Genomic DNA, 26,499 nt, shown 5'->3' with positions numbered 1-26,499 from the left:
AGAAAAGTTTATAGTAATAATTAGTTAAGTCAAGTGATAATTACTAAATTTTGGCGAAACAATATCAGTCGTCTATAATCTTTCTTTAACGATAAAATAGTGCGACACGATCTCCATTCAAAATCTTAGATCTCGTTTAAGTGTCAATCGTCATTTTAAAGAATATCTAGAATCGACTTTTCCATTTTATTGCACTGCAAAAAGCTTCAAGCTTTCGGAAAAATAATTCGATCAAGCTTCTGATATCCCAGACCTATATAATTCCGGCATATCCACGCTCTCTCCCACGTGTATTTCACGCCTTCGTGCTTGTCGCGTTGCGGTGCTATTATACGCCGGGATCGTGCCCCAGTGGCGCGTGTGCATTTCCTGCAGGGCGCGCGTTCCGCAGTATATCGCGACTCCTTTATTACTTTACGGACCGGTGCCGCGTGCATCCGATCTGCCGCAACTGCACCCCATCGGGGGTTGTCAAGAGAGTGCGAACGCGCCCCCGCGCGCGCGCGTACACGTTCATGTACTCACGTTCGGTACTCCGCTGTCGGTGTACGTTCACTTTGGCATCCGCAGAATGGACGCTTCGCCTCGGCGAGTTCGATCCAGGAATTCCAGACGGTCCGTTCGACAGCGAGAGACGTCGGTCCTTCCGCTACAGTAATTATTCCACGAACGATATATGACGCGGTCCCTCGACAACGGCCGATCCACCGTGAAATTGCGCCATTGTTATTTCGATTTATATCGTAGCTGCATTCCCAAGCTCGACAGGAGGTATCGGCTGCCACAGGAAAGGTCCCTCGTGTTTAATAGTTTTTTAGAGACGGATGCTGTAACGTTACGATCAAAAGCGACGTGATACTCGAGAGAAAAATAAACGCATAAGTTGTAACATTTTCTATTTGAAAAAAAGAAAAGAAGGGATATACCTTTTTCAATGGGTAACATATTTTAAGTTCAAGGCACTGCGCGATTATTATCAATTACGTCGCGCGTAATGGATGTTGAATACTATACATGCAGTATTTCGACGGTTTCGCACAAAATAGGGTTGCACGTTTTGGCATTTGTTGACTGTGGCGAAGCACGGTACAGATTCGAAACAATCGCTGTAGCTGGGGCATTGCGAGTCACCGGGTGAATCTCTAATTCGGACTAGATCGACGTCGACTAGTTATGAATGTCAATGCAATTGTCAACGACGACGGCGACGACGATAGGTGGTTTGACGTGTTGGGAGTATCCGACGTGGATTAAACTCGCGTCGAACTCGAGCATTACGAGCGCGACAGTTATCATAAGTCCGCGAATAGCAAATTGATTTTAAATCAATGCGTTAATAATGGCACGAAGTTCACCTTGATCTCGGAAATATAAAGCGACCGTGCTGTCTCGAGCCAATTTCCAGAATATAAAACGAAAAAGGAGAAAGAAAAAAAAAGATTCTGCAATGTCTATAGAAATAATTTAACCGATCACTTAGCTCTCTGTCGTAATAAATTACACACACACACACACACACAGCGCCCGCGCGCTAGCTTCCGGCAAATCTATTCGTATCCGCGAAATGTAATTGATTTCGAATCGTGAACGCCTTTTGCCCGGAGACATTTTATCGAACAAAGTTCGCGCGATTACGCGAATCTATGTAAATCGCGATTCCGTATGCTAAATTAATTTTTTTGCGACGTAAAAAGCAACCGCCGGCATCTTTAATTGAGCGCGCTTTGTCGCGCGGTGAATGTCCGCATTCGGCGGCCGCGCCGCATTCGTGGGCATAAAACTTTTTCCGCGGCCGCGACAGATTGGCGTTGCCCGAGGGACAAGCGGGATGATTATCCTTTACAGAGAGAGCGGACTCCCCGTTATTAGATTAAAGTGGAACACCGGCCGCGAGTGTCATTAACGTCGCCAATTAGTGCGACCTCTGGCCGTCTTTGCGCGGGCCGCAGTATTTTATCCGACTCCTCCGGGATCTTTATTTGCCGCAGCAAAACAACGCAAAGCGATGTTTTACACGAAAATACGTTGCTCACGGTGGCTGCATTATTTCGTAGATAGATACCCAAAGGCACAAGAGGATCCTTCTAAATTCGCGTATAATACTCCAACGCGACCAGCAAATCACATTTGTAAGCCACATTTGTATGCATTCGAGAAAGAAAGAGAGAGAGAGAGACTAGTGTAAAATTTTTATTATACGATGCACAGAGGAAACCATACGATTTCATTAACGTGTCTCTCTTCTTATGTTTATAATTACCATTAATAGAATTTTCTATTCTAATATAAATTTAAATTTAGATTAAAAAGCAGTCCGGAATAAATATTAAATACAAATTAGTTCCGCTGATTTTTTACGCTCACTCTGTATTCAGCGCGCATACCTGACCCCGTATCATAGTTTCCGCCTTGTTTCACCCCGACACATTGTAACGAAGTCCCGAGTCCCCGAGTGTTCTTCCGCGTGTGCCATTAGCATCGTTAGTTAACACAATTAACCGTGCTCATTCGGTCGCCGATCTCACCCTAGAATTATTTAACGTGCAAAACAATACACTGCAGAGACGTTGAGAAGTACTTCATGATGAAGACTCGTGCCTCACGAAATCCTTATTCTGAGCGGCAAGAAATTTTGCACCACGCAGAATGCGGTCATGGCGAAATGTTATTACTGTTGTTAATTAACGCTATTCTCCTCGGCAATTAAAGCCAAATGTTGTGAAGAAAATTAAGTAAGTACCTACCTGTAAATAATCATCGTTGACAATGCTGGCGCTCGATCTAAATTAATAACTAAATTATATTACAACCCAATATAACATAACAATGAATTAAAAAATTATATCGTATATGTTAATTTTACAGCAAAATAAATAAGAATTCTAAATTCTAAATTGAGGCGTGATTTGTAACGTTGCTGAAAAAAAATTAAGAAAACATAAATTTCATTTACTTTCAACATTACTACTTGGCACAAATTGAATGATTGTACAAAATAAATTGTCCATTGTCTTTAGATCCATTTTTGATTCCAAGAAGATATTTTCACGGATCGGTATAAATACATGATGACCTATTTAGAACGCCAGACGGGTAATTAATAGTGGCTAACGACTGGTAAATGGCATCGTCGTTATTTCAAGGCCATTCATGGGCTTTCCACGAGTTCTCCATTGTCTGTGATCAAATATTCGACGGGCTCATCTTTTATTCTTATTCACGTTTGCTATTTCAAAATCACTCTCTATCACTAAAGAAAAATCCAAAGAAGCTGTTTTTAAATTTAAAACAGTACATAAAAAATAAATTAAACAATGTTTTTCAAAATGCACAAGATAGACAAAAAATAGTAGACTTTTACAAAAGTATAATAATCTGGAAGAATCAAAACAATGAAGTATCATCTCAATCCAAAGAACGTTAAATTCTTATTAGATCGATAGAAATAATATGACACGATTACATCACGAAAAACAATTTTATTTCCAATTTTTACAATCATATCTAGCAAGCTTCGCCGTCCCGTCCGAAATCGCGAAGAGGTTTCGAGTTTCGAGAGGCGAAAGACGAGGTAACGGCACGCGACACGCGCAACGATCGATGCGATACGAGTGACGAGAGTACGGAGCGCGGGAGGAAGAGTAATATCCGGTTATAAAGCAAAAGGTACTCAATCCTAGATGGATAGATAGATGGATGGATGGATAGATGAATCAGCTCGAGGAAAGTTCGGCAAATGTACGCGCATCGGGTGAAAATGCAAATCCGAAACGGCAATTCTGACACGCGTGCAAAACGTAGCTGAACGACGCGCGCTGCACGTGTCAATCGTAAAAAAAAATTTTAAGTATTCGTGCGTGGCGCGCTGCGAGATAAAATGTAGGACGCGATTAAACGCTTTTCTATACCGCCCTCCTTAAAATAAAATTGCCTCTGGTATTTACACTGCGTCCGGTAACTTTCTACTCCGTCGATTCGTTACTCGAGCCGTTGGGCGGAATAGCAGCGAGTAAAAATAAATGTTTGGCATACACCGACTTTCGCACACGGATTACTTTGGCAGGATGTCAAATCTTTGGGCTCCGTCCTGAATAGAAAAAACTCGGCGTGATGAGAGAAGCGAATTTATCAGATAAAATGTTTATTTAAATAAAATATTATCGGAAATAAAATATTTCACAGCATCAAATTTCGTATCACGGTTCCGTTCAACGGCACACTCTCGAAATCTATATCCCAGTTATTTGGAATTCCTCTTTCACATGTATCTTCTATTGAAATTTTTAAATCGAGTTCTGAAAGCGGTATCTTAATGCGCGCGAAAGTATGTTTACGTGCAACGATCATCATGGGGTTGAAAAAGAAAAGTGTCTCACTGTATTCGGCTCTCCCGCTGGATACGGTATTCTATATTTTTTTAATTGCTAGAAAAGATATATTGTTGACTATACAAGGCTGGCAGCGATATTTCTGTGTTCTGTCTTCCTTCGGTTTCTTCACTGTTGTCGGTTAACTCCGTCTCTCCCTGTTCCCCTCCCTGTTCATCCCCGCCCCGTTTTTCTATGGACGCCCCCGTTTCGTGGTTCGGAACAGTTTTCTACGCTCTGCCCGCTTTACTTCTGCTGGAACAATTCGAAACAACACCGAAAGGAAAGTGAAGGGACGCTCACAAATCCACCAATTACTGTAAACGTTCTTTTGTACTACAGCGACAGGTACTGCATAATTGAGATGTCTTTTCATGTGTATCAAAACAAGATCAAGTAAATCATTCAATATACATTAATCAATATGTAATGAAAAATGCTTTCTAAAGAAGTAATAAATATTTAGCTGAAAAAAGATATTCTGCAAACCGCAACTATTATACGTACTACGATAGATTTCTCGATGAAAAATAAATATAATCAATTTTATCCATGCTGCGACTGCTATCGTAAGAAAGCAATGCGTAACCTGCGTTATATAAAAATATCATTTAACTGTTTAATCAGCGAGCTATCGTTATTCAGTACCGAGAGATTTCGCAGCTGGCTAGTAATTACTGCAAACACATATTTCTCAGCTGGACCTTCGTGAGAGCGTATTTAATCGCGCTGCTTGTTTAAGAGATTATAACACTTGGTGCACTGACCTTGGCAGGATCACCGGCGCCAAGATATATGAGACCAGTCGCACCTGCGTATGCCAGCAGGGTGTCAATTGCCTGCTGTGTCTCCAGCAGGATCCTAGTCTCGTTCATCCAGTCGCTGGCGACGCTTCTCGATGCACCCTTGAGTAGATTCATGTACCTCAGGGTCATTTTAAAGTCGCCGCGATCCAGCCAGTATCTGAAACAAATAATTAGGAACGACATGTTCAAAACCGTTGCCCTACAGTCCTGTTTGTATTTTCATTTGTCTGACACAACTTAATAGACTGCGATATTCTAGTATATCTGGATAAATGTCGATTTGTTAATTTGGTATAATCAAATGCTTTGCAAACAACAAATGACGGCGCAATTTGCGGGAAGCAATCAGCATGGAAGATTTGTTGGCTGATTTCTCTATAATTATTCACGAGTACAACGGAATGAAGTGACCGGTCGCTTCATTCCGGAGTTTCGAGACATGCAATGTCTTTCTTGTTTTCGGAGAAGTACCGAACTGCGCGATAGTTTGACGGAAAGGCAGACTAGTTGGCGACAGCCTGTAACCGCTTACGCTATGGAACGCGATTTTCCAGGAAACGTCAATTTTGAAAGAGACAAAGAGAGAGAGAGAGAGAGAGAGAGAGAATCTGTGGTTTGCTAAAAACTTCATCCTTAGTTGAAAGTTCAAACTGGCATCCCCCTCCCCCCACGAGTCGTTTGTTCGTTCGTTCAAGGGACGAAATGTTTATTCATCGGCTTAGGATTAAGTTGGTGATATGCAGCGGATGTCGCTTTTCTCTTGGCGCAGAAACGCCGAGCCTCCAAGAGAAAACCACGTGCAGGATAGAACATCGTCTGGGAACTTTACACAGAGTACATCGGGTCGCTTCCGATACGGTAAAGTGAGATTAATGCTGCATCCCGGCTTACTGAGTAGATTAGGAAAGGGAGAAAAAAAACGCCAGTGTTTCCAAAGCGGCGCGAGAGAATTTCTAAATGAACGAACAGTACAATTGAATCCCTTCTTTCGCTGTCCCGCAATAACGAACCAGTAAATTATTAAATTCACAATATAATATTTACAAAAGTATTAATTCTAATCATCTAAATCTAAGCCCAATGTATCTATCTGATTCTTTTTGTTATTTCACAGCAAGACAATTAAAGTTGATAATCAATTTAATATTATTTATGCTCATAAAGGTCATGTTGTTAATTTAAAAAATTAACTAATTTAATGATAAAAAATTAACTGACTTATTATTAAAATAACTTATTCGATTGCGTTGTCTGGTTTGCCGCAATTGCAGGTTTTAAAGAAAATTCGGGGATCAACTGACGCCGCGGACAATCCGTACGTCGGAAACTATCTTTCAGCCTATCTTCTCATTACGACAGCTTTTACAAAAGGACTACGTGAAATGAAAGGCGATTCGGTGCGGCGCGATGTGAAACGTTTATCCGTCCTTTCGGTATCTTGAGATCGACTCTCCTACGTAGTCCACATGGCCTAATTCGGGGCACGGACGCGCAACGATCGTGGATACTGGAAGTTTCTTGCTGCCTTTGGATTTCATATTCGACGATATCGCTCCACGGGAACTTTCCCGCTTGGCCGCTCACTAAGAGCGATTCTCAGGATCTATTAAGAAAATCTCTTGTGTTTTTTTTTGTATGTTCTTTTGCTGTGGATTGCGGATAAGCTTAGTTTTCTTTACGCCACAGTTGTGGTGGTACGCGAAAGATATGAACTTCTCATAATAATTTTAATTAAACTATCATAAGATAAAGAATCGTGCTTCCTTTTATCTAAACTAGAAAAATTTTGGTCTATTTGAAGCTTATTTCTTTTTTTTGTATTGAGAGAATCTCTCTTGTAAAAATTTAAAATTTTTATTAATTAAAAAAAAATAGATCTATATTTCAAAGTAAAGAGAGAAATCTTCAGTTTCTACTTTAATTTTTAATCAACATATAATCAATAATCTAAGTCAGATGTTTCAATAGACGTAACAGTTTATTGCTTATAATATCCTAGTTAGACTTTCGACAAAATGAAATAATACAGATCTACGTTACATACATAACGCAACTACAGCCGTTTCCAACTAATCGAACAAAAGTTGAGGATTAAATTTTAGAACGTGTTCATCAAATATTTATTTGCATAAGCCAGAACAATGGGCGTCCCTTTCGAACCCGTGAAATCTTTTACAGGATACAGTCGTGATATATCGACTGTACGCCGCGGTACACTCTTCGGGAACTTGGGAGTTTTATCCCTGGGCGTTAAAAGAGTGTGTGCATACCGCAGTGCGCCCCGAAATTAAAAATTCAGAAGGCTCACGTCCGCGCTTCGGTCCATACGTGTTCGTGGACGACGAAGACGTGTCGCATGGGCTATTTATATATGTTTGCACATATTGGTAATTCTAAAGGCACAACTTAAATCAGCGTGACTTGTTTTAATCCACGAAAACCTAAAATTTGCGAAGCAAACCTGGCAGTCAATGATTTTGATAAAGTTTTGCGAGTTTGTATTATTTACTCATACTATGATAAAGTAGGATTCAATATTCAGACCTTCTTGAAAAAATGGTGATAAAGGAGTTAGCATTATTTATTCACATCGCTGACAAGTACCATACGTAATGTCTGCCGTAATATATCGGTTTGTTTTGCATGAAATTTCGCGCGTTGGAGGAAAACAAAGTATTCTTGATAGAATAATTAAGTACTCATCAGGACACCGCTCACGCCTTCTAGGAGCGGCGAGGGAAGAATACAACTCAAATTACATCGCGGAACAGCGCTCTTTGATTAAAAGAGCACGTATCGCTGCAAGCTCTGCTGTGTAAAATTACGAAGTTACGTATGCCAAAATATCACGAGTTATCAAAAGTCTCAAATATTAAAAAAAAAACGCTTAATTTCTCTATTTTTCTAACGTAAAATCATACGTTATCTACTCGAGAAACTGCGATTTATCTCTCACGTCATGCAAAATTTGCAAAATTATGCCCCGCACTTCGATGAACCTTGACATTTTCCTTTTGTCTTTCGCAATCCATTCCGCGAAATATTCTCAGTAATGGATTTCTAATTCATAAGCGTAAGCACGAGTAGCAGTAATATGTGTATATACAAGATTTACTCAAATTTTCTGAAAGAATTCTCTAAAAATTCTCGATATTTCTAAGGAATTTTTATTCAAAATTCCAGATAAGATTAGAGAATTGTTTAAATATAGCTTTGAAGTAAACTTATTTTAATTATTATACTTTTTATAATATTCCTTAATCATACAATCACAAAAAAGTTATTTGAAAGTTTTAATATTAAATTTGAAAAAGTACTAAAAAGAAATAATATAAATTAATATGACATTAATAATATGTCCGTAGTACATAGATTTAACTCATCAGACATACAGAATTTGAAAGGTTTAAATACACAATGTCAATTTAAAGATATTTAGTGTTCTTCTTACTAATTTTTCTATTAAAAAAAGATTTATCACAAAGAAATAAAATTTGAATTTAAAAGTAGCTTTCCAAAAACTTTCTTTCAATCTCATTAAAAAATCTCATAAAAATACATGAATTTTTAAGGATAAAAAATACATTTCCTGAAAACTTAAGGTTTTTTTCTGACAGTGAACCTTCTAAAATATCTAAGAAGAGAAATATAAACGTGAAAGTCAGGTCTATTTTCTTTCATGATCAACTCAATATATCGCGAGATACAACGAGCGCGAAGGAAATATGATCGATATACTATAATCTCACATGAACAAAAAATAACTTATTGAGAACTTAACAACTATTGACATTTTAGCATTTTGATTTTCCAATCATACATCTTAAATATATATACAGCTATCCTTTGGTGCGCGAGAGACGCTGACTGATTGCATCCTCTAGCATCCTGGCTTCGCAACCGTTTTAAAGCTTCTCTTTCATACACATGTGGCGTTTCCCAAACATTTGCGATTTTTCCGCCGCGGTTAAAACACAGTGATGAATTTTTCGCGCGGGCAAAAATACGCGTTGCTGTTCTCGTGAATTTTTGTACTCCGAATATCCGATAAAACGTCGTTACTAATACCGTTTTATCACAGCTGTATAAGATATTCTGTTGTCAGAATAAAACTTTAACGACGGATTCTCTCATAAATTTACAATCGCACGATCTATTTTCCCCGTAAATATTTAACGTTGTGAATTTTAACAAAATGTTTTTATAAAATGATATTTTTTTCTCTTAAAATGATAAATTAAAATGATAAAGGAAGTTGCAAAAATATATACATACCTCGCGGGATATGCTTATCTTTATTTAGTGTTATCCAGGATAAATCGGGTACTTTTCATAAGGGCCGAAAACCAAAGGGCCGCTGACACGAGAAAAACGAAGGGATAAGTCGGTAAAACGGCTCGCCAACGGATTTCACCGAGGATAACCTGACGAGTAGTAAATGGCGGTGTTCTTTGTCAAAGTATATGTGGCGGGTATTACAGCAGGTGTTTTCGTCTTTCCCGCCTCGTTGATGGCCGGCTGGATATATTGCGCCCTACTCAGTCCTTAGGGTCGCGTAAGGATAATTTATAGGGTCAACCCGAGACCGAGCGGCCAAGAGAAAGGGAGACGGAGGGTCTTGCGTGACGCGGAAATTGCCGCTCGAGTTACGAGTACAATAAAAGTGCATTTAATCGGCGACACGATAAATTCTATCGATATCCAGCATCGACAATTTTGCGCCGTCGTTGTTTACTTTCGCATCGCGTACCGTTTTTGTATCGTAAACTTCGCGAGATGACGAAATTTGAAAATTTGAAAATTTATAAAAACCAGGGGAATCCGTGATTTTTAAAATTTACAAGAAACATATAATATAAAAATATCAATTTAAATATATAATATCAATTTTCAAAACAAATATTGGGGAAAATATTTCGCCTCGTTTACGATCCGGCACGATCTCGAGTTTCATCGCGCACAATAAATTCATTCGATCCTTTCTATGAAGATGGGTAAATCTTTGACAATTTACGAGAATTCTTACCTGGCACGCTGGAGTATGTCGTACGTATTCAGTGAGTCTACGTCGATTGGCTCGTCTTCGAGCTCCCTTTTCGGAATTGGATTGGCCGTTTTGATGATCAAGAAACTTTGAAGATAACTAAGAAGATATATAGGTAGAGCTGCACCGCCTTCAGGCACCATAGCTAATCTTCTCGCCACGCTCTCTACCTAGTAATGTACAACGAGCGAACCACTTTGAAAAATTGATATTATCATTTACATAAACGAATTCCGTAAGTTAATGCCGTAAAAAACTTTGTAAATAAAAAGGGAAACTCTAAAAAATAATTATTACGGTGCAAAATTTATTGCATTAACGACGTAACAAATTTAACTGAACTCAATATAGACCTAGAAATAATCAAACTTCATATAACGTAATAAGAATATATTGCACAAAGTATTATATTATACACTGTTAAATTGATAGTTGAATTATACGTAATTTCAAATATTCTTAATCATTTCAATAGATCGTCTTGCTCCTATTTAATATGTGATTAATTTCACAAAAAAGATACAATAAAATAATTTAACTTAAAAAAATGTAAAATTTAATTCGCTTACTAGGTCCATACACATATCAATACTACTTAATTTGTTCTTTCAATTACGTTTTGTATTAAAAAAATTTCAACGCACACGGAAGTGAAAAATAACAAAATGTTATACGTTAATGACTCAAGAAATTTAAACTTGATATTTAACAGCATAGGTGCAATAATGCGAAGAGTTTATTTATTTGTCAATTCAAATCATGTACTGGCAATCAGCGATTTCAAAGATCGTCTTGCGAAAAACACGCGAGAACAGTCTAAAGAACGTGAGAAGCTCGGGTAATTACCTTGAGGAACCTCTCGCGGAGAGTATCTTCCGCGAATACGCCTCTTTTGGCCGCCTCCTCGGGAATGCTCTGGATAGCGGCGCACACCAGGGGATCCTCCTTCGCTGGAAGAATCAAAGGAAACGGAAAACTGAATCGAATGCGAAATACTCCAGCCATCTGTTTCATTAATTGAAGTACCAATTAACGTTCTATTTTTCTTCCGCTCGTTTGTTCATTGACAGACATTTCGAAAATACCGGCGAGTGAAATTAATCAGCGTACGTATGTTATTCGCAATAACCGAATTTCTGCTATAGTCCAATTTGCTTTGTGGCCACCGTGCCCGCAACACTCCGGCTACGCTTTTTCTCTCGGTGAACGTATTGCTTACACTGCACCTACAACGCGCTATGGCAATGTTACACGTTTCAAGTTGCGGTTCGTAGTTATCGCAAATAACACATGTGTACAATAATAAGTTTATTGTATGGTGAAAGCTGTTTTTATGCATCGCGCGGAATGCATTATAATCGCAAATTTACGCCAGTAGTTTGAGCAATCATCGACTGTACCCGGCGAGAATACGCCTCGCGTCGTGCTAATCGTTATTCAATGAAAATTAAAATTACAAAAGCAATTTTGCGATAAGAGATTAAAATGGTGAAAACGCTGGGGGGGAGGGGAAAATTTATAGACACTCGGCGTAACTAAGAACGCGAATGTCCGCGGTAGGGGGACAATTAATGAACAAGTGCGCGACGCTCAATCAGGCCAACATGGGGCTCTCTTTTGAAATGCCCACCGTTACAGCCGTTATGAAGGCTCCGTTCGCTTCCGATTAAACCGTAAATCTTCGACGGTGCTCTCTTCCGCACCGCACTTTGCCTCTTGCTCCGCGGTCTTACCCGCTCAGCCGTGTGGCCTACATACACGCATTTCGATTTGAGAGAAAGAGACTCTATCGTGTCGTCTCTATTGTTCCAGCCTTTCATACTCGGTTCGGAGCACGAATTGCTAGGACGTGGCGGCGGGTGGCTGGCGAGCGATTAAAAGCGCGTGCGGAACTCGTTTCCGAGTGAGGAGGAAAAGCCGCTATAATACTCTAAAAGCTAGAATAATACTCTTTCCCCGTGTTCGTAGTTTCAAATTAGATTAAACTTTGATTGATAAAAGAGCAGATCAATGTCGACAAAAATCAACGTCACTTGATAGAGCTCGTATTTCAAATTGACGATTGCAAGCGTCGAGAGACAGTGAGCAGCAAAACACGAAGATGTATATATGACAAATTATATTTACGAAAAAAGTATCGAGAGAAAAGTATCGAGAGAACCAGATGAAATATGCGAATCTCGGCTTTTATACGTTCGAATACTATTGTTGTGTAGCAAAGTGCTGTTAAAAGCGTGTTTCAACGTGTTGGAAACGGCGCTATGTCACGTCGAAAAAATTCGAAGAATGAAACAATAACACATCTCGTAAAAAAATAATATTTTTCGGTATCAGAGCATGGAATAATAATGGAAATACATAAATAAACATTAAACTGAAATTTAGATAAATTGTTCGCCTATTGTGAAAAAAAGACAAAGAAAGAGGAGACGAGAAAGTGTATGTTAGATTTTTATTATTTAAATACTATTTAAATATTTAAATATTATTTAACCACACTCTCTGCAAATACGTACATATTTAGTGTTTCCGGAAAACTAATAACGAACAGGCGATTCTATGCAATGTCAAGTTAAGTAATTCAACCTTTTGTATTTAATCAACCAAACTTATTTGCGAAAAAAAAACGCAGTAATAATAATAACAACGCATACAATTGCAAGTAATAATAATTACGAGGTGACTGCAGTACAAGCGAAATGCGGCGTCTCTCTGCAGCTACAAAGTCCGTGCTCTGCGTTTCTAAGTTTCTCGCGCTACTTTAAAAGTTATTCGCCGTATTTTGTATCAGACACAAACCGCAGCCCACCGTAATATGAAATTACTTTGGAAGCCCACCGCGTTATTTCTTCGTTTGAGAGGAAAGTGCACCCAAATACCTAAGTTAGCATATATGCACATGGTAAAATATTTCGAATAAATTATCCTAAGCAGCGGCATGTGGCGCATATTAATATTGTAATAAATTAATATTATTTACGTGTTAAAATTTATAAATTAAAATTTCTATGGCATCGTTAACTTTCTTAAATTTTTAATATTAATTATTTAATTTTTTTAAATATACCCCTCCCCTAATATTAAATTTTATCAAAATACTTACGTGCTGCCTTGACGACGGCCTTCATTTCGGATTCTAACGGTTTAATTGGTTTATCCTTTGGTGCACCTAGCGGCATGATTTTTACTGTCCTGGCCAAAGCTTGACAGGCCGCCCAAAGGATCTGTACATTCGATGCACCCTTCTCCTCCTCCATACGAGCTGCGACAGAAATATTTCATTTAAATTATTTACATCTTAATAAATAATTCCTTGTAGTCAAGAGAGAAACTTGGACTACATTCTCGACTATTAAAAATTTAAACAGTCCCGCCTGTTAATAGCCCGAGCTGAAAGTTTATACGGTGCTGATAAAACCTGAAAGTCGCGCTCGTTTCTCTTCACTAACATAATTTTGCATTTTTACAGCCGTAAATTACCGAAAGAGATAGCTACCAGGATTTATATCCAAAAGTTATTACGCGCTGGATGTTTAAATATTTCAAAAATACCAGACGAAAGTGGAATTTAGCAATTTACTCGATATATGTGTGTCTATGCTGCATACATTAGCGTGTGTATGCAACGGTAAAACTTAATATCGTTATTAAGTCCAACATTGAATTATGATTTGCCGGTCTACTTCAATCTACCTCGAAATTATTCAAAAGAAAAAAAAAGGGGGAATTGGTGATCGTCATGAGAGATCAATTTGTAAAATTCGCTTGTCTAATTTAATTTGTGTCCACGGATCCGTTGCGGTTTTCCCGATCATTTAGAAATCCTCGGGAGTATTGTGCGGGGGTATCGTGTTACAGTGACAAACATTTCACGCGCTCCCATGACGTGGCGAAATTTTTCGATAACAGTGCTTGCCGTGGGAAAATCCCGATACGTACGTGAATTATGAAAGCTCGTCGAACCAAGCTCTCTCGACACGTGCTCGCGTCATAAAAGGTCGCGCAAGATCGGCGTTGCGCGTAATTCCGTTCGTAAACAGGGATAAAACTCGAAAACGCTAAACGCGTAATTCACGGCCATTTGTTGAAACATTAATATATTGTAATACACATTCAAATAAAACGCAGCGATTTATTTATACAATAACTCGCACTGAATAATAATGTGTTTTACAGACGCATCCGTCCGGCACAGATTCGCTGGGAAACAACTGGCGACGGAGGAATAAACAGCCGAAATGGACAAACTTCGCTGTCAATATGGTCAAATTGAACATGTATTCAAGCATTGTTTGTATCGTAATAAATATTTTCATACGAGAGTCGAGCATCGTGAAAATATTGTTTTTGAAATATGCATACTCTCTCGGCGGGTCAATTAAATGGTAATATAAACGCGATATTTGCGATATTTCGTATTTTGTTAACTTCACCGCGACTAATTGAATCATCGTTAAATTATCGTGCCGGCATAATTGGCGTTTAATCGACGGGGCATGACGAGCATCCACCTGTCGACCGGCGATTGATGAACTGTAAATCGGCCAGGAAGATGTTCGGCACGACTGTTAACGCCAAGGCAGGCGAGAGGAATGGGATTCAGCCGGATCTCTTGGTGCTTCCGGCTCGTGATTTATTACGCGTATCAATCCGGATAGGGTTTACGGAGCGATCTCTTGTCTCGAGGAAATTACTCCGCTTGGTTAGAGATTTTTCGCGCGACTCTCTTTCGTTTCAGCCTGTTCCTCCCAGATCCAGGATCCGATCTACAGAATCGGATCTCCGTTCATTATGCGACATAGGCAATCACTTTAATTGCGGGACTCGTAGCATAATTTTCATTTTAGAACGTTTGTCTAATTCAACATTATCGTCGCATTCTAAAATTATTGAAGTAATTACACAGCCAGTTCACGCTTTCGGGCTTTAAAGAGAAGCGCGAAAGCAAATTACGGCCTGTAATAAGTGCAATATCATTCTTTATAACGACAATCGCTCTAAAAGCACGAACGTTTCGAGAACACAGACGCGCGCGTGATTAATCTCTCGCGATAGAAGGGTGCTCCACCCTTCCCCGCAATTTTGTCGTCGCGGCGAGTTACGGGGCGCACTTTTATCATCCAAATATCGTTATCGCGCTTTTTTTTTTCATAAAATATTCGTAATCAACGTTCAGCAAAGGAGAGGAGAAAAAAAGGGGAATCCTTATGAAGGCTTAGTCAGCCAGCGCCCCAGTTATCTCCCGTTTTAAATTACTCGTGCACGAATAACCGAATATCCGTGGTTCCGCGGCCGCGGTAATATCATTTCTCACAATGGCAATAAAAATCCGGTGCTCTTTAAGCTAATCCTTCGCGGGGCGGCGCATTTTTATTGCGCGACGCCTCGGTGGACCGTATTATCAATTTCGCCGCATAAGCAAGCAACCTCGCAAATTCGCAACCGCGAACCAAATCTTGGTCGGCATGCCGAGCGAATTACCGAATCCGTCGTGCCATTTCGGCTTTATTGCCTCGCCCGGCTTCGCCCGCTTTATTGGTGCATTACACATAGACCGCGACCGTCTGTCGCTATTTCCTTTTATGAGTAGGTCGAGCGTGATGGGTAATTCTCGTGAAAAATCATACAGAAAACGTATCGACGTGTTGTCCACGGCGAAATTCCGTCCGCGGGATGGATGGCGTGTACTCGCCCTAGAAACTAATTACTCGGTAACATTCGGACAGTTATTAAGTCCGTGGTTTTATGTCTGCTTGCCAGTCATCGTTCGGGGTTTATTGGCAATATCGTTGCATTCGCTATAATGCTACATTGACCTATCTATCCTATTTTTGTACAGTCGCCTGTCGAAATACACGCCAAATATATCTGGCATTGAAAAAAAAAGAGAGAAAAACAATTTAACTTCCGAATGCTCCGATTTGCGGAATGTAATCTTTGTAGATAAATATGCAAAACATATAATAAAACAAAATGATTTATGCGATTTCAATATTTGGTCTCATAATCTCACTTCAAATCCTGCTTAACTGATAACGCCCACTGCACATCGCATACATAATCGATCGATTTTCATCAACTTTATCGCTACTAAAATGCAAAGTACTTGAAGGCTATAAATGGTGAAGATAAATTATCGGGAAAAGACGCGATATTTTAGAGACCATCGCTTTCTCGCACTACATTATACATTTCCCGCGTGTAAACGATCGATCATAAATTAACGTCGTACAAGTGCGCATCTCTTCTCTCACGCAATATCGGGTCCCGCAATTGTATCGGCGAGACGCATCAACTTCGACGACAACTTAAAGCCAAAGCGACCGTAAAGCCAAAGTGACAGACCGATTGCCCGACGTGAGATATATACCCCGGAATCTGCTTTCCCTCGTTCTCCCTTTTTCCTCCGTGCTTATATTGCCGCGCGATGGACCTTCAACGAACGATTCTCACGCTCGAGCTGGTCGGCGGGGGCATCGACGTGGAAAACGGAGAAGGTCGAAGGGTTCTCGGGAACCGTTTCAAGCCGGATCCACTCGATCTCGCGTGTCGGCAACTCATCCCTGTCCTCTCCTCGTCAGACGAAATGGCGTTATTACGTGGACGAAGAAGCCCACGTTCGCGGCTGACGACCGGACGTCGCGAAAAGTTGCCGAACCTTGCTAAATCCGCCGCGAGGAATTATCAGACTCCCCGAGTGAACGCGTCCAATTATTCCGGATAATTACTAGTTTGTCCGAGCGTACGGCCAGCGGCGGCGTATCGTCGCTCGGACGAACTTCCGCTCTGCGGTCTGTCGGAATTAATTGTCTCCACTGGTACTCGCGAAGATCGTAATTACCGGTCCGCGGACATTTTTCCCGCGTTTATCGCACCGCACGAGAAGTTTTAAAAAAAAAAAAAGAAAAAAATAACGACCCAGAAACATTCAAAAATGTATTTCAAATCCTTTATTTTATAAATTGCTGTTACAACAACCTAACGAGTGAGGATTCGATTCGGTCGTTGGGAGTTCTAAATTTCATCCCCGGCAAATATTGGTTATCGTATATATGTAGAGAAATTGCAGTAAACTGTTTGTTTATCTTGAAATTTCGGTACGTGTGTCAATTTTTCTGCTTCGCTCCCAGCTTCGTCTGTGATCGTCATGCCATCCTCATAGGAGTGAGATAAAGCGGATGTTGTACTACTGGCGAGTGTCGATTAAAACACGCGAATGAAATTAAATTTAAATTATTAAGTTTAATTATAACGAAACGATATGTATGTATTTAGAGCATTCTCTCTCTGTGCAGTATCATGCTACCTGCCTTTAGTAATTGTGTTTCGCGCTTTGTTTCACATATTTTCCATCCAATAATCGTTTATACGCCTGCCACCATTCATCACAAAAAATTCCGTATGTTATCAGATGGCACTGCGCCAGGTCACACACTGCTGTTCTTCTCTTTTATGTTCTTTCCCTCCCTCTCTCCCTCCTCTCTCTTTCTCTCTCTCATAGATTTAAATTCCAGTTAATCGATAAGGAGAAAATTAAAAGGCTGACATTATTGTTATGAAAATTTGTGGCCGGACAGTACTTATCGGTTCATTTGAATGAATCTGGAACAGAGAGAAGTCTTCTCTCCCTTCGCCCTCTATCGTTTCCGGCCCACCGGCTCGTCTTTCACGAGGCGAAGTACTGGTTAAATCAGTACGAAGAGAGTTAAGCGGCGCTAGGCCACGTGACATTTTATACTCCGAGAATTGTGTGAATTTCGAGAGGGCTCCTCCTCGGTGTCCTGCTTTCGTCGCCACGCGCAAACCGCCCCATTCGCGCACCCTCTTCTCCTCTCTTTGTCCTATCTGTGACCCTGTTTTCCAAACGCTCTCGGATTGACGAGCGTAACGATGCGGTCAACGCACGACAAAAGGGTGGATTGCACAATCTCCCCCCCTCCCCCTCCCCGTGTCGTGCCGACACGCCAAACGCTCTCCCCCTGTCCGGTACACATTGTGCCATGACGCTGCGGCTCCCGCACATCGGCCCCAGCGGCTAAACATCGCGTAAAATGCGCGACCAGTTTTTTTTTCTTCTATATCAAGATACCGGAAGCCCACGGCGTGACCGGATATGTGCACCGCGCTTAATCGCGAAATAAGATCGTTTACGACGGCAACTTTCTAACGAGGACAACCCGATTGCTCCGGGCGTAACATTGGTTTAAAGTATTTACGATGTGTGTCCGTCGTCTCTTATCTCCGCGCGTGACTCCACGGGAATTTCATTAGTTAAGCAAATTATTTTAAGCGGCCTTTTCGGTTAGAAGACGTATCAAGCCGCCACCTCGGATGCTATCAGAACGCTAACTCGGCCATCAAGATAAAAGCGATAAAATGTATCGGTACAAGCATCCGCAAACTCTGCCGAAATTAAATTTCCAGGCCGCAACGGCGCGGTTAGGACAACACAGAATAGCGAACGGCCTATTTAATCGGTCTATTCTAGGATACAGCTAGAATACAGCTGACTTTGTTGTGCTTTCATTTCTCTGTTTAATCCTGCGCTTGTCAAATTGTCTTCTTTTCTCTCACTCGTGCCAATTCGAATGTACACAAGTTAATTTCTTAACGCGTAAATCTAGTTTTCACGTTATCTAATAAGTTTACACACAAAATAATGTTACTGTATCTAAAGCGTATTATTTTAAAATTAAATCCTCTTAAGCAGAAATTCCGGGAAAAAAAAAATTTTTAAATATGCAAAAGTGTGTGCTTTAAAGAATATAACAATACTACGAGGAGAATAGATTGAAATGGTACAGACATTCACGTGGAAACGCGAAAATCCCGTCATTGGTGGTCTCGCGCGCTCGGGATAATTGATTGCTTTTCGTTCGAAGCTCTATAAAAACGAACAAAAAATTCTATAGCTCGAGAATCGAGCAATCGAGGGCTCTAGCAGGTAGAAAAATTCGCGCATCAGCGACGAGGATAATTAATCGAGGCTGCAAATGCTACCCACCAGCACAGAGTTTATTGTCTCGTTCGTAAATTAGTCTAGTGGTTAGCGAGCGAATATAGCGACCGATCGACAAAAAATAATATTAATAAATCTATCGTGCAAGAGCCAACGATTGACAAGTATTTTTTGCCGGCCGCATTAAAATAGAGTCCCTGCCGCTTCACTCAATTTCACATTTTAGCATACATTAATAAAATTCTAATTTGCGAGCTTAATCACATTAAAATATTTCAACGAAATGATAAAAATTGAAAAATAAGAGATTGCGAAAAATTAAATTCTAAAGTGGAACTGCCTGAAAAGCTCGATAGGTCCTTTCTTGCTGTAAGTTTTTAGTACACTTTTTATGTACAACTAATGGATACGAATTAACTATCTCAGCCTGTCGATGTATCTCAATCCGAATATTCTAGATCCAATAAACGTATCCTGAAAATGGATACGTGCGAATGGGTGTTTGTTACATGAAATACAATTTGGACTGTAAACAATTTATAGCACGTTACGTCAACGTCGTGAAATCAAACACCACGTCCGACATGTATATGTTTATACTTTGACAAAACGCGTAACGTGTGGGGAATAAAGGTAGCGTTGTTACAATTTATTGACGCGTCAATAAATAAATCAAAAGAGAACTGATAGTAAAAAAAATCACAAAAAATATTTGTATATTTTCAACTTCAAAAATGTCTAATAATCTTACGCATCTAGTCCTTATTGTGTCCTTAATCGAAATTCTATAATGTCAGCAAGGATTCTCAATTGCATCCCTCATCTCGGTGCAATTGTCCCTTCGGCAGAATTCTAAGGGCAATGCTCCGCGACACCGATTTTCTGAAAAACACTTTCATAAATGTCATCCCGAACACTTGCGCGCTCATCGAAAGAACGAAACAAGCTCTGCCGATAGAGAACGATCAATTTGGCACTGCAGCACTGCGGACGGTTTTTGATTTCGTTTCATCGACAGGCGGCCCGTTACTCCCGTGGGTGGCCAGATTATTTAAAGTGTCTGTAAAAATGTCGGCGAACGAAAGAGCAGCGACAGCTCCGGATTTTAGTTTCAATTCCGATTTTAAGCGATAATTATCCTTACCTGGCGTTAAAATGGTATTAAACCTCGCGTGATTTTGTAAATGGACACGATATAGCGTATATTTTTGGCATAACATATCATATAATAATCGCGAATTATTAAATAATAATAAAAGACACCAAATAATCATAACAGATTTTTAACAGCGATTCGCGAAACACACAGTATCTGTGTAAGTACTGTGAATAATTAATATTCAATCAGTATAATTATTTCCAATTATACATATAAAAAGTTTGATAATAATAATCAAGTTTTAGTAAAACAATTTTAATCAAAAGTGTGATTAATACAAAACATATTAATAATTATATTAATAGTAAGCAAATATAATAGTAACTAATCAATTACTAAACAATTGATTATCACAGTTACTAAATATTATTAATATGATTATATTGTCCACCGAGTGAACCGAACATGTATTTTACCAAAGCTCAGTAAATATCATCAACTTCTTTCAGTGTTCCCGAGTTGAACGTATAGAATTTCATTTTTAATTTCGTTATAAATTATCCGCTGTCGTCTTTCCAGTTTTTTTTACGGTTCCGCCACAAAGGCAACTAATATCAATTAAGATAACCGAGAAAACTTTTAATTGCCGCGGTACTAACGCACTAGAAGCGTTCGTCCTCCCTCTGTATCGGCGTTCTACAAAATTCACAAAGTTCAGTCCAGTCGGTGACTCGATACGGCCCGACAGTCAATACAAGCGCCCACCTAATCGGTAAACCTTACTCCCGAGACTTCTCTCATTAACAGCGCTGTTTTTTTTTTAATAGCGGGGGGCGGGAAAAACGCCCCGATATCGCTGGTCCGGTGACGCGCGCCACCGGCGGACGTTATTTGCGGCCGTTACAGAGAAACTCCACCAGGACTTTATTTCTACTGTCGTGCAGTTTCCTGGCACGAGCCGGCACCAGCGGAGCACCGCGGTCCGTTGAAATACGAGCCGAGAGCCCGGGTACTCGAGTACCGGCTGGCTTTTCTTTTTGCCCCTGTCTTCTGACGCTGAAACCACACGGCGCGAGGGAGAAATAGAGGAGGAACGTTTCTCTCTCTCTCTCTCTCACGAGGGAAAGTTGCCCGTTGCATTTCGAGCGGCGACGTAAGAACACGGTTAAGCCGCATTCCGAAGGTACGGTATCTCGACAGTAATGCGCAGAAAAAGCAGCGGAATGGAAGTCAGGAAAAGCGAGGAGCCGCGATCATTGTACGCCGGAAGATCACGTCGGGCAAACGAGCGCCTTTCAGATCTACCCTTTTGGTATCTGCAATTTTCACCGCAGCGCTGACGCAGGATGGAAATTTCGGGCGAAATATATTCGGTACAAAAGTTGTCGAAAGCAGAAAAGCTGATCCTCGGAAGAAAAAAAGAGACGTGGGACGTATTTAATTTGTAAAATATTTTTAAAGATTTTTATATCGCTTAACTTTTTCCGTTCTACTGTTTCGGAGGAAAAATTGAAGTCAGCTTAATTACGTACGCGAAGTCGCTGTACGACTCAAAACGATGACGACTGCTTCGAGATTTGAGCGACTCTTTGTCAATGTCCAGCGATAATATTTTCTGCCGACCGCGGACGATTTTTCTTCGATATTACCCGTATTACTTCCTCGAGCCTCGCGTAAACGAGTGCCTTTCTTCTCGCAGAGTGTTTCCGCGCGGGGAATAAAGGAAAGGAGTTGTAGACATTGCAGCCACGAAGGGCAAGAAGAAAGGGCGACGATGTGGGAACCCACCAGCTCGGCGACCTACTTTCTTCTTCTATTTTTTTCTACCCTCCCGATTTCGTCGAACCATTTTCGTCAGGACGAAAATCATGCGAGATAAACCGTGGTGATAGTGTACAAAAAACCGCATTTTAAACGCTGAATTTAATTAAAACGCGCGCGGATGCGATCAGTATGCATCTCAATCAAATTCATAGGACAGGTATCAATTTTATGAGAGGAAAATCAATATTTATAGCAAAATATATAAAAAATACTAAAGAGGCGAATTTATTCAATTATTCACCGGCTTAGCTTTAGTAGAATATTCGTTTAATATTTAAAGTCTCACATTAATATATATTTTTTGCTATATTTTTATATTTTTATATTCAGCCAAGCCTAATTAAAATATGTATCGGCGGTTCGAGGTATTACACGCTCTCTCCTCTACGTACGTGTGTACGAGCCCATCAGTATTCCACCTTCATCTCCATCCCGCGTCGCGTCCCAAACTTTTACGCGTTTCGACGTTTATGCGTCCCGCTTCCAGCTGTCACGCTATTAATTTTGAGACGTTCGGCACCGAGGAACACGTACTGTCTGATTTACGAGGGAATTACGATTCTCGTACGGTTGTCGCGCCGTTCACGCGCGACCGAGGAAATATTGATTCATAAATGCTCGTGCACTTGCGATTAAAAATCCGATTTCTGCGTCCCACTCGGCGTAGAAAAGTCGACTCTCATGGATATTAGATGCCTTTTTTGCAGATTCACGGAGCCATTCTTCGGCGAGGCGCGGTACATCGGACAATATAAATTATTTTCTATATCCTTAAATACACGTTTGCGAACAACATGAATTACAAACGAAGAAAAGTTACATCTAAAATGTCTGCGCATGCTATAAAAGTTAATTCGGCGCGCAAACAATCGCGAATGATTCGGCAATAAAAGCAAAATGCACCGCCATAAATTTCAACTCGGAATATGACTCTCGTAGTCGATCAAGAGATTTATTACCCACGATTAAAAATTTTCAGTTTTCGAACGATAAACGATGTCCTCTAATCGAACCAATTGATGAGAAAAGCTAGCGCTTCTTTTATATTCTTTCCTCCATTTCCTCCATAAAAGTAATTTATTCAGCAACCCAGGCTACTATAATTATTATCACGATATGCACAGATATTTTATTATTTATTATATTTATAAAAAATGATTTTAATAATTTTTGTTTATATTTTTGCTTTAGTTCCTTATTTTATAATTATAACTGCCTGAGCACTGTAAAAGACAATCTGTGAAAAACAGCTGCACAATCCTTTTACATTATATAATTAAATACAAAATGTAGTTGCAGTCAAATGTATATAATTTAGTTTATCTGGAAAGAGAAAAAAAAATACACGCTACTATACGACGCGTCGACGCTCTCCTTCAAAGTCGTATTTCAATTCGCAAAGGGAAAAGGACATGAAGGAAGAGACGTTATCGCGCGACTATCACCGCAGTGATGCGGTTCGCGAGATATGTGTTAAGTCTATACGAATTCGAAAATGTCTTCGCGCTTTACGTCGTAAACGGCGAATTCCCATTGCCGCCGCTTGCGAGATTTCGCCGGGAGGAGTTGTCGCCTACAGAATGACGAATGAAAAGCGATTCGGTAACCGAGCGAGACGGTAACCGTCAAACGCAGCATCCGCGCGCGTAGCCGGCGACGCGGATGAATTTAACGTGACGTAATTGCGGTAGAAGTATTCGACGCAATGGTGATCTATCTCGTACTTCGCGGCGTGGAAACTTGCCAAGGTAGGAAAAGCGTAAACCACATCGACGACGTCGGGCGGAATAACGTCGGTATTCCTTCATCTCCCGAAGGATTCGCGTCCGACGCCGTGCAAACGGCAATCTCGCGTGCAACTCGACGTGGCATTAGCTAAGTCCCGCCGAGCGCATGAATATGCACCGCGTATCGCCGGTGCTGGCTCGTTACGTTAGCTTCCCCCGATGAATCGCGAGTCGATTTTGTGTCGGCGACAACGAGATTAGAGATACACCGCGCTCTCTCCCACATACGCGAGGATCCTCGCGCGTTTTCTGTCCGAAGGAGAAATTACGGAATTACGGCGGCACCTCGTCGCTTAGTTCTTTTTCCCTTCGAGCGAAAGTAATTCGCGTCCCTGCGCTCGTAAAAAAAAAAACCGTACAAAATACAACGTTATTGTTTCTTTTTTTCCTTTTTGTTCACCTGGGGAGAATTTGTCGCGAGCGCAATAAATGCTCACGGAAATGCAGCCGTGGGATGCAGTCGTGTTTTTCGATACGCGAAGGGCCGGCGCGGCCGTCATCGCTTTTTCCCTTCCGCCACCCGGCACTCGACATCACAGTCGGGCTGACCCTTAATAGCGCCCGCGAGAGACGTATGGCGGAAGTTATAATTGGGCCACACGCCGCATATGTTAGTCGGTTTGTCGAGCTGATAAAACCGCGACCTACGATCTCTCGCTCGCTTTCCACTCTCGTCCGTCCGTTTTATTGCCCTTCCAGCCACCCTATTGCCTCTCTACGGTGTTCAAATTGTACGATGAAGGACCATAGTTATATTAAATTTTGCACTTTTATTTTTACGCGATTATTCGGATTACTCGATTAATCTTGTCGTCTGAAGATTTTATGTCCGGAGAGCAGGCTCCTCGAAAAATATATGCATTTATCTCACTATCTCTCGTTGATTACATCGCACACGTAAATAATAACTCTTGATTTTTACTTGGTTCGACGAGATAATAAAATGCGTTCAAAACGATTATCAAGATTCGCCGCAACGGAAACGTAAACAAAGTCGAGATTCATGCAAAGTTTATCGCTATCGTTCCACTTATGATACAATTACTATTATCTTTCGCGCTTCAAAAACCGTAATCGAAAATGGCCACTTTTATGAAGTCTCAGAATCTCTTCTTCCGCCTCTCTTAGTCGCTCGTCGAGAGTGTCGAGACTCGATACCGAACATTACCCAACCGCCGTCGCAACATCGCCCACATTGAAATCTAGAAGTTTACACCTCGACGCTTCCATCCTCATCTCTTTTCATGCCATCTTTTTATTGCTAATTTCTATTCATGAAATACGTCCCTGTGGCAGAAGCTGTCGCAGAAGCGATCGACGAAAGAGGAAGAAAGAAAAAGAAAGAGAGAGAGAGAGAGCGGCTCTCTCTCTCTTTCGTCGTCCTTGCCACGTTTTTTCCTCGTGAGATAGTTGCAAAAGGTCAATAATGCCTTTATTTTCATCGCGCCCTCACAACTTGGACTTATAAATCACAGGACCTGACGCTTCCCTCCCTCGAGGCTCTCGTCTCTACCTTACGACCCTTCGAGGGGGACCTGCATTTTATTAACTCCTGGCGGCTGCTGTTCGCGCAGCCCATCCCCGTGAATCTCCGGTAGCAAAGCGCGTCGGTAGCAAAGCGACGTAATTCACCAAATTAAACGCAGAACTCCTCGCCGGATAATGGATATTATGCAGCGCGGTGAGCGCCGTATTCCACGCGTTTCTTTCTCCGCTCTCCTTCTCCCGGAAACCTCCACCTACACTTCCGTCCGCTTGTTGGGCAAAGTTAATTAACGAGCGCAAAGCGTCTCGGCGCGAGAATAGTCGTGCTCTCTCTCTCTCAGCCAACCGGAAATATCCCCGGTCGGCCGAATTCGGTGACACTACTTCGAGAGACAATCCGCAATTAGGACAATAATTATAAGCGCTGGTAAACCACCGTCGGGAAATTATGATATTTTAATCGAGAAACTCGATGAGAAACGGCCCTATGAAAATATCACAATAGTTTGCGGGGAAGCTACCGTTATTTTCCCGTTGGACTAAACCGTGTCCGAAACCGCAATGAATTCCAACGAAATTCTATGTAGTATTTACCGCGTTCACTGAATACGAGAAATAAAAACTATTTAAAAGATCTTTATATAGCCCCCTTTTTTCCTCTCTCTCTCTCTCTCTCTCTTTGTTTCTTTCGTTCTCTCTTGTCGCGACAATTAATATATCGCGCGGGATAAAATAAACAGCTGATACTTTACCAGCGAGAAATGTGCGAGATTAAACGCGGACAATAATCGATAATGCTCGGATAGTAAACACACGAGTCCTCTCGGAAGGAGAGAAATCCATTGAAAACGGAACAAAAAATAATCTCCATAAAAGGACAACAATTTTCAATAATATAATGCCCGCAATCGCACAGAGGAAACAAGCGCGAAGTATCGATAACGTATCGCGCGTTCGTAATCCGTTCGGTGACCGGAAAATTACTCGAACGGAAACTAATTAAAGATAGTTATCGGGCGGCGCGTTGCGCAATGAGTGCATGTCGTGTATACGAGAGATTTGTTAATCGGGAATTAATCTCGACCGGTCAGATATAGGAGAGAGTACGGGCAGGGGCGATAAGAGGGA

The 26,499-nt window shown here is 40.8% G+C and overlaps 1 protein-coding gene across 4 annotated transcripts in view; it reads right to left on the bottom strand.

Annotated features, from left to right (window-relative positions):
- Positions 1-3,459: 3,459 nt before the first annotated feature.
- Positions 3,460-26,499, bottom strand: part of LOC105836997 (MICOS complex subunit Mic60) — a 34,603-nt gene continuing 11,563 nt past the window's right edge. For 3 of the 4 annotated variants that reach the window (XM_028192145.1, XM_012681440.2, XM_012681441.2), the window contains 5 exons: positions 13,321-13,479; positions 11,064-11,167; positions 10,200-10,387; positions 5,135-5,330; positions 3,460-4,622 (listed from right to left, as the gene is read on the bottom strand). In XM_028192145.1, coding sequence (XP_028047946.1) covers positions 4,614-4,622; positions 5,135-5,330; positions 10,200-10,387; positions 11,064-11,167; positions 13,321-13,479 — 656 coding nt within the window. In that variant the 3' untranslated portion in view covers positions 3,460-4,613. The remainder of the gene's footprint in view (positions 4,623-5,134; positions 5,331-10,199; positions 10,388-11,063; positions 11,168-13,320; positions 13,480-26,499) is intronic. The other variant, XM_028192146.1, reaches the window with a different exon arrangement.

The sequence above is a fragment of the Monomorium pharaonis genome, chromosome 1, assembly GCF_013373865.1.
Source record: "Monomorium pharaonis isolate MP-MQ-018 chromosome 1, ASM1337386v2, whole genome shotgun sequence".
Classification (NCBI taxonomy): domain Eukaryota; kingdom Metazoa; phylum Arthropoda; class Insecta; order Hymenoptera; family Formicidae; genus Monomorium; species Monomorium pharaonis.
Note: the sequence above shows the minus strand (reverse complement) of the source record. Positions and strands in the feature narration are given on the sequence as shown.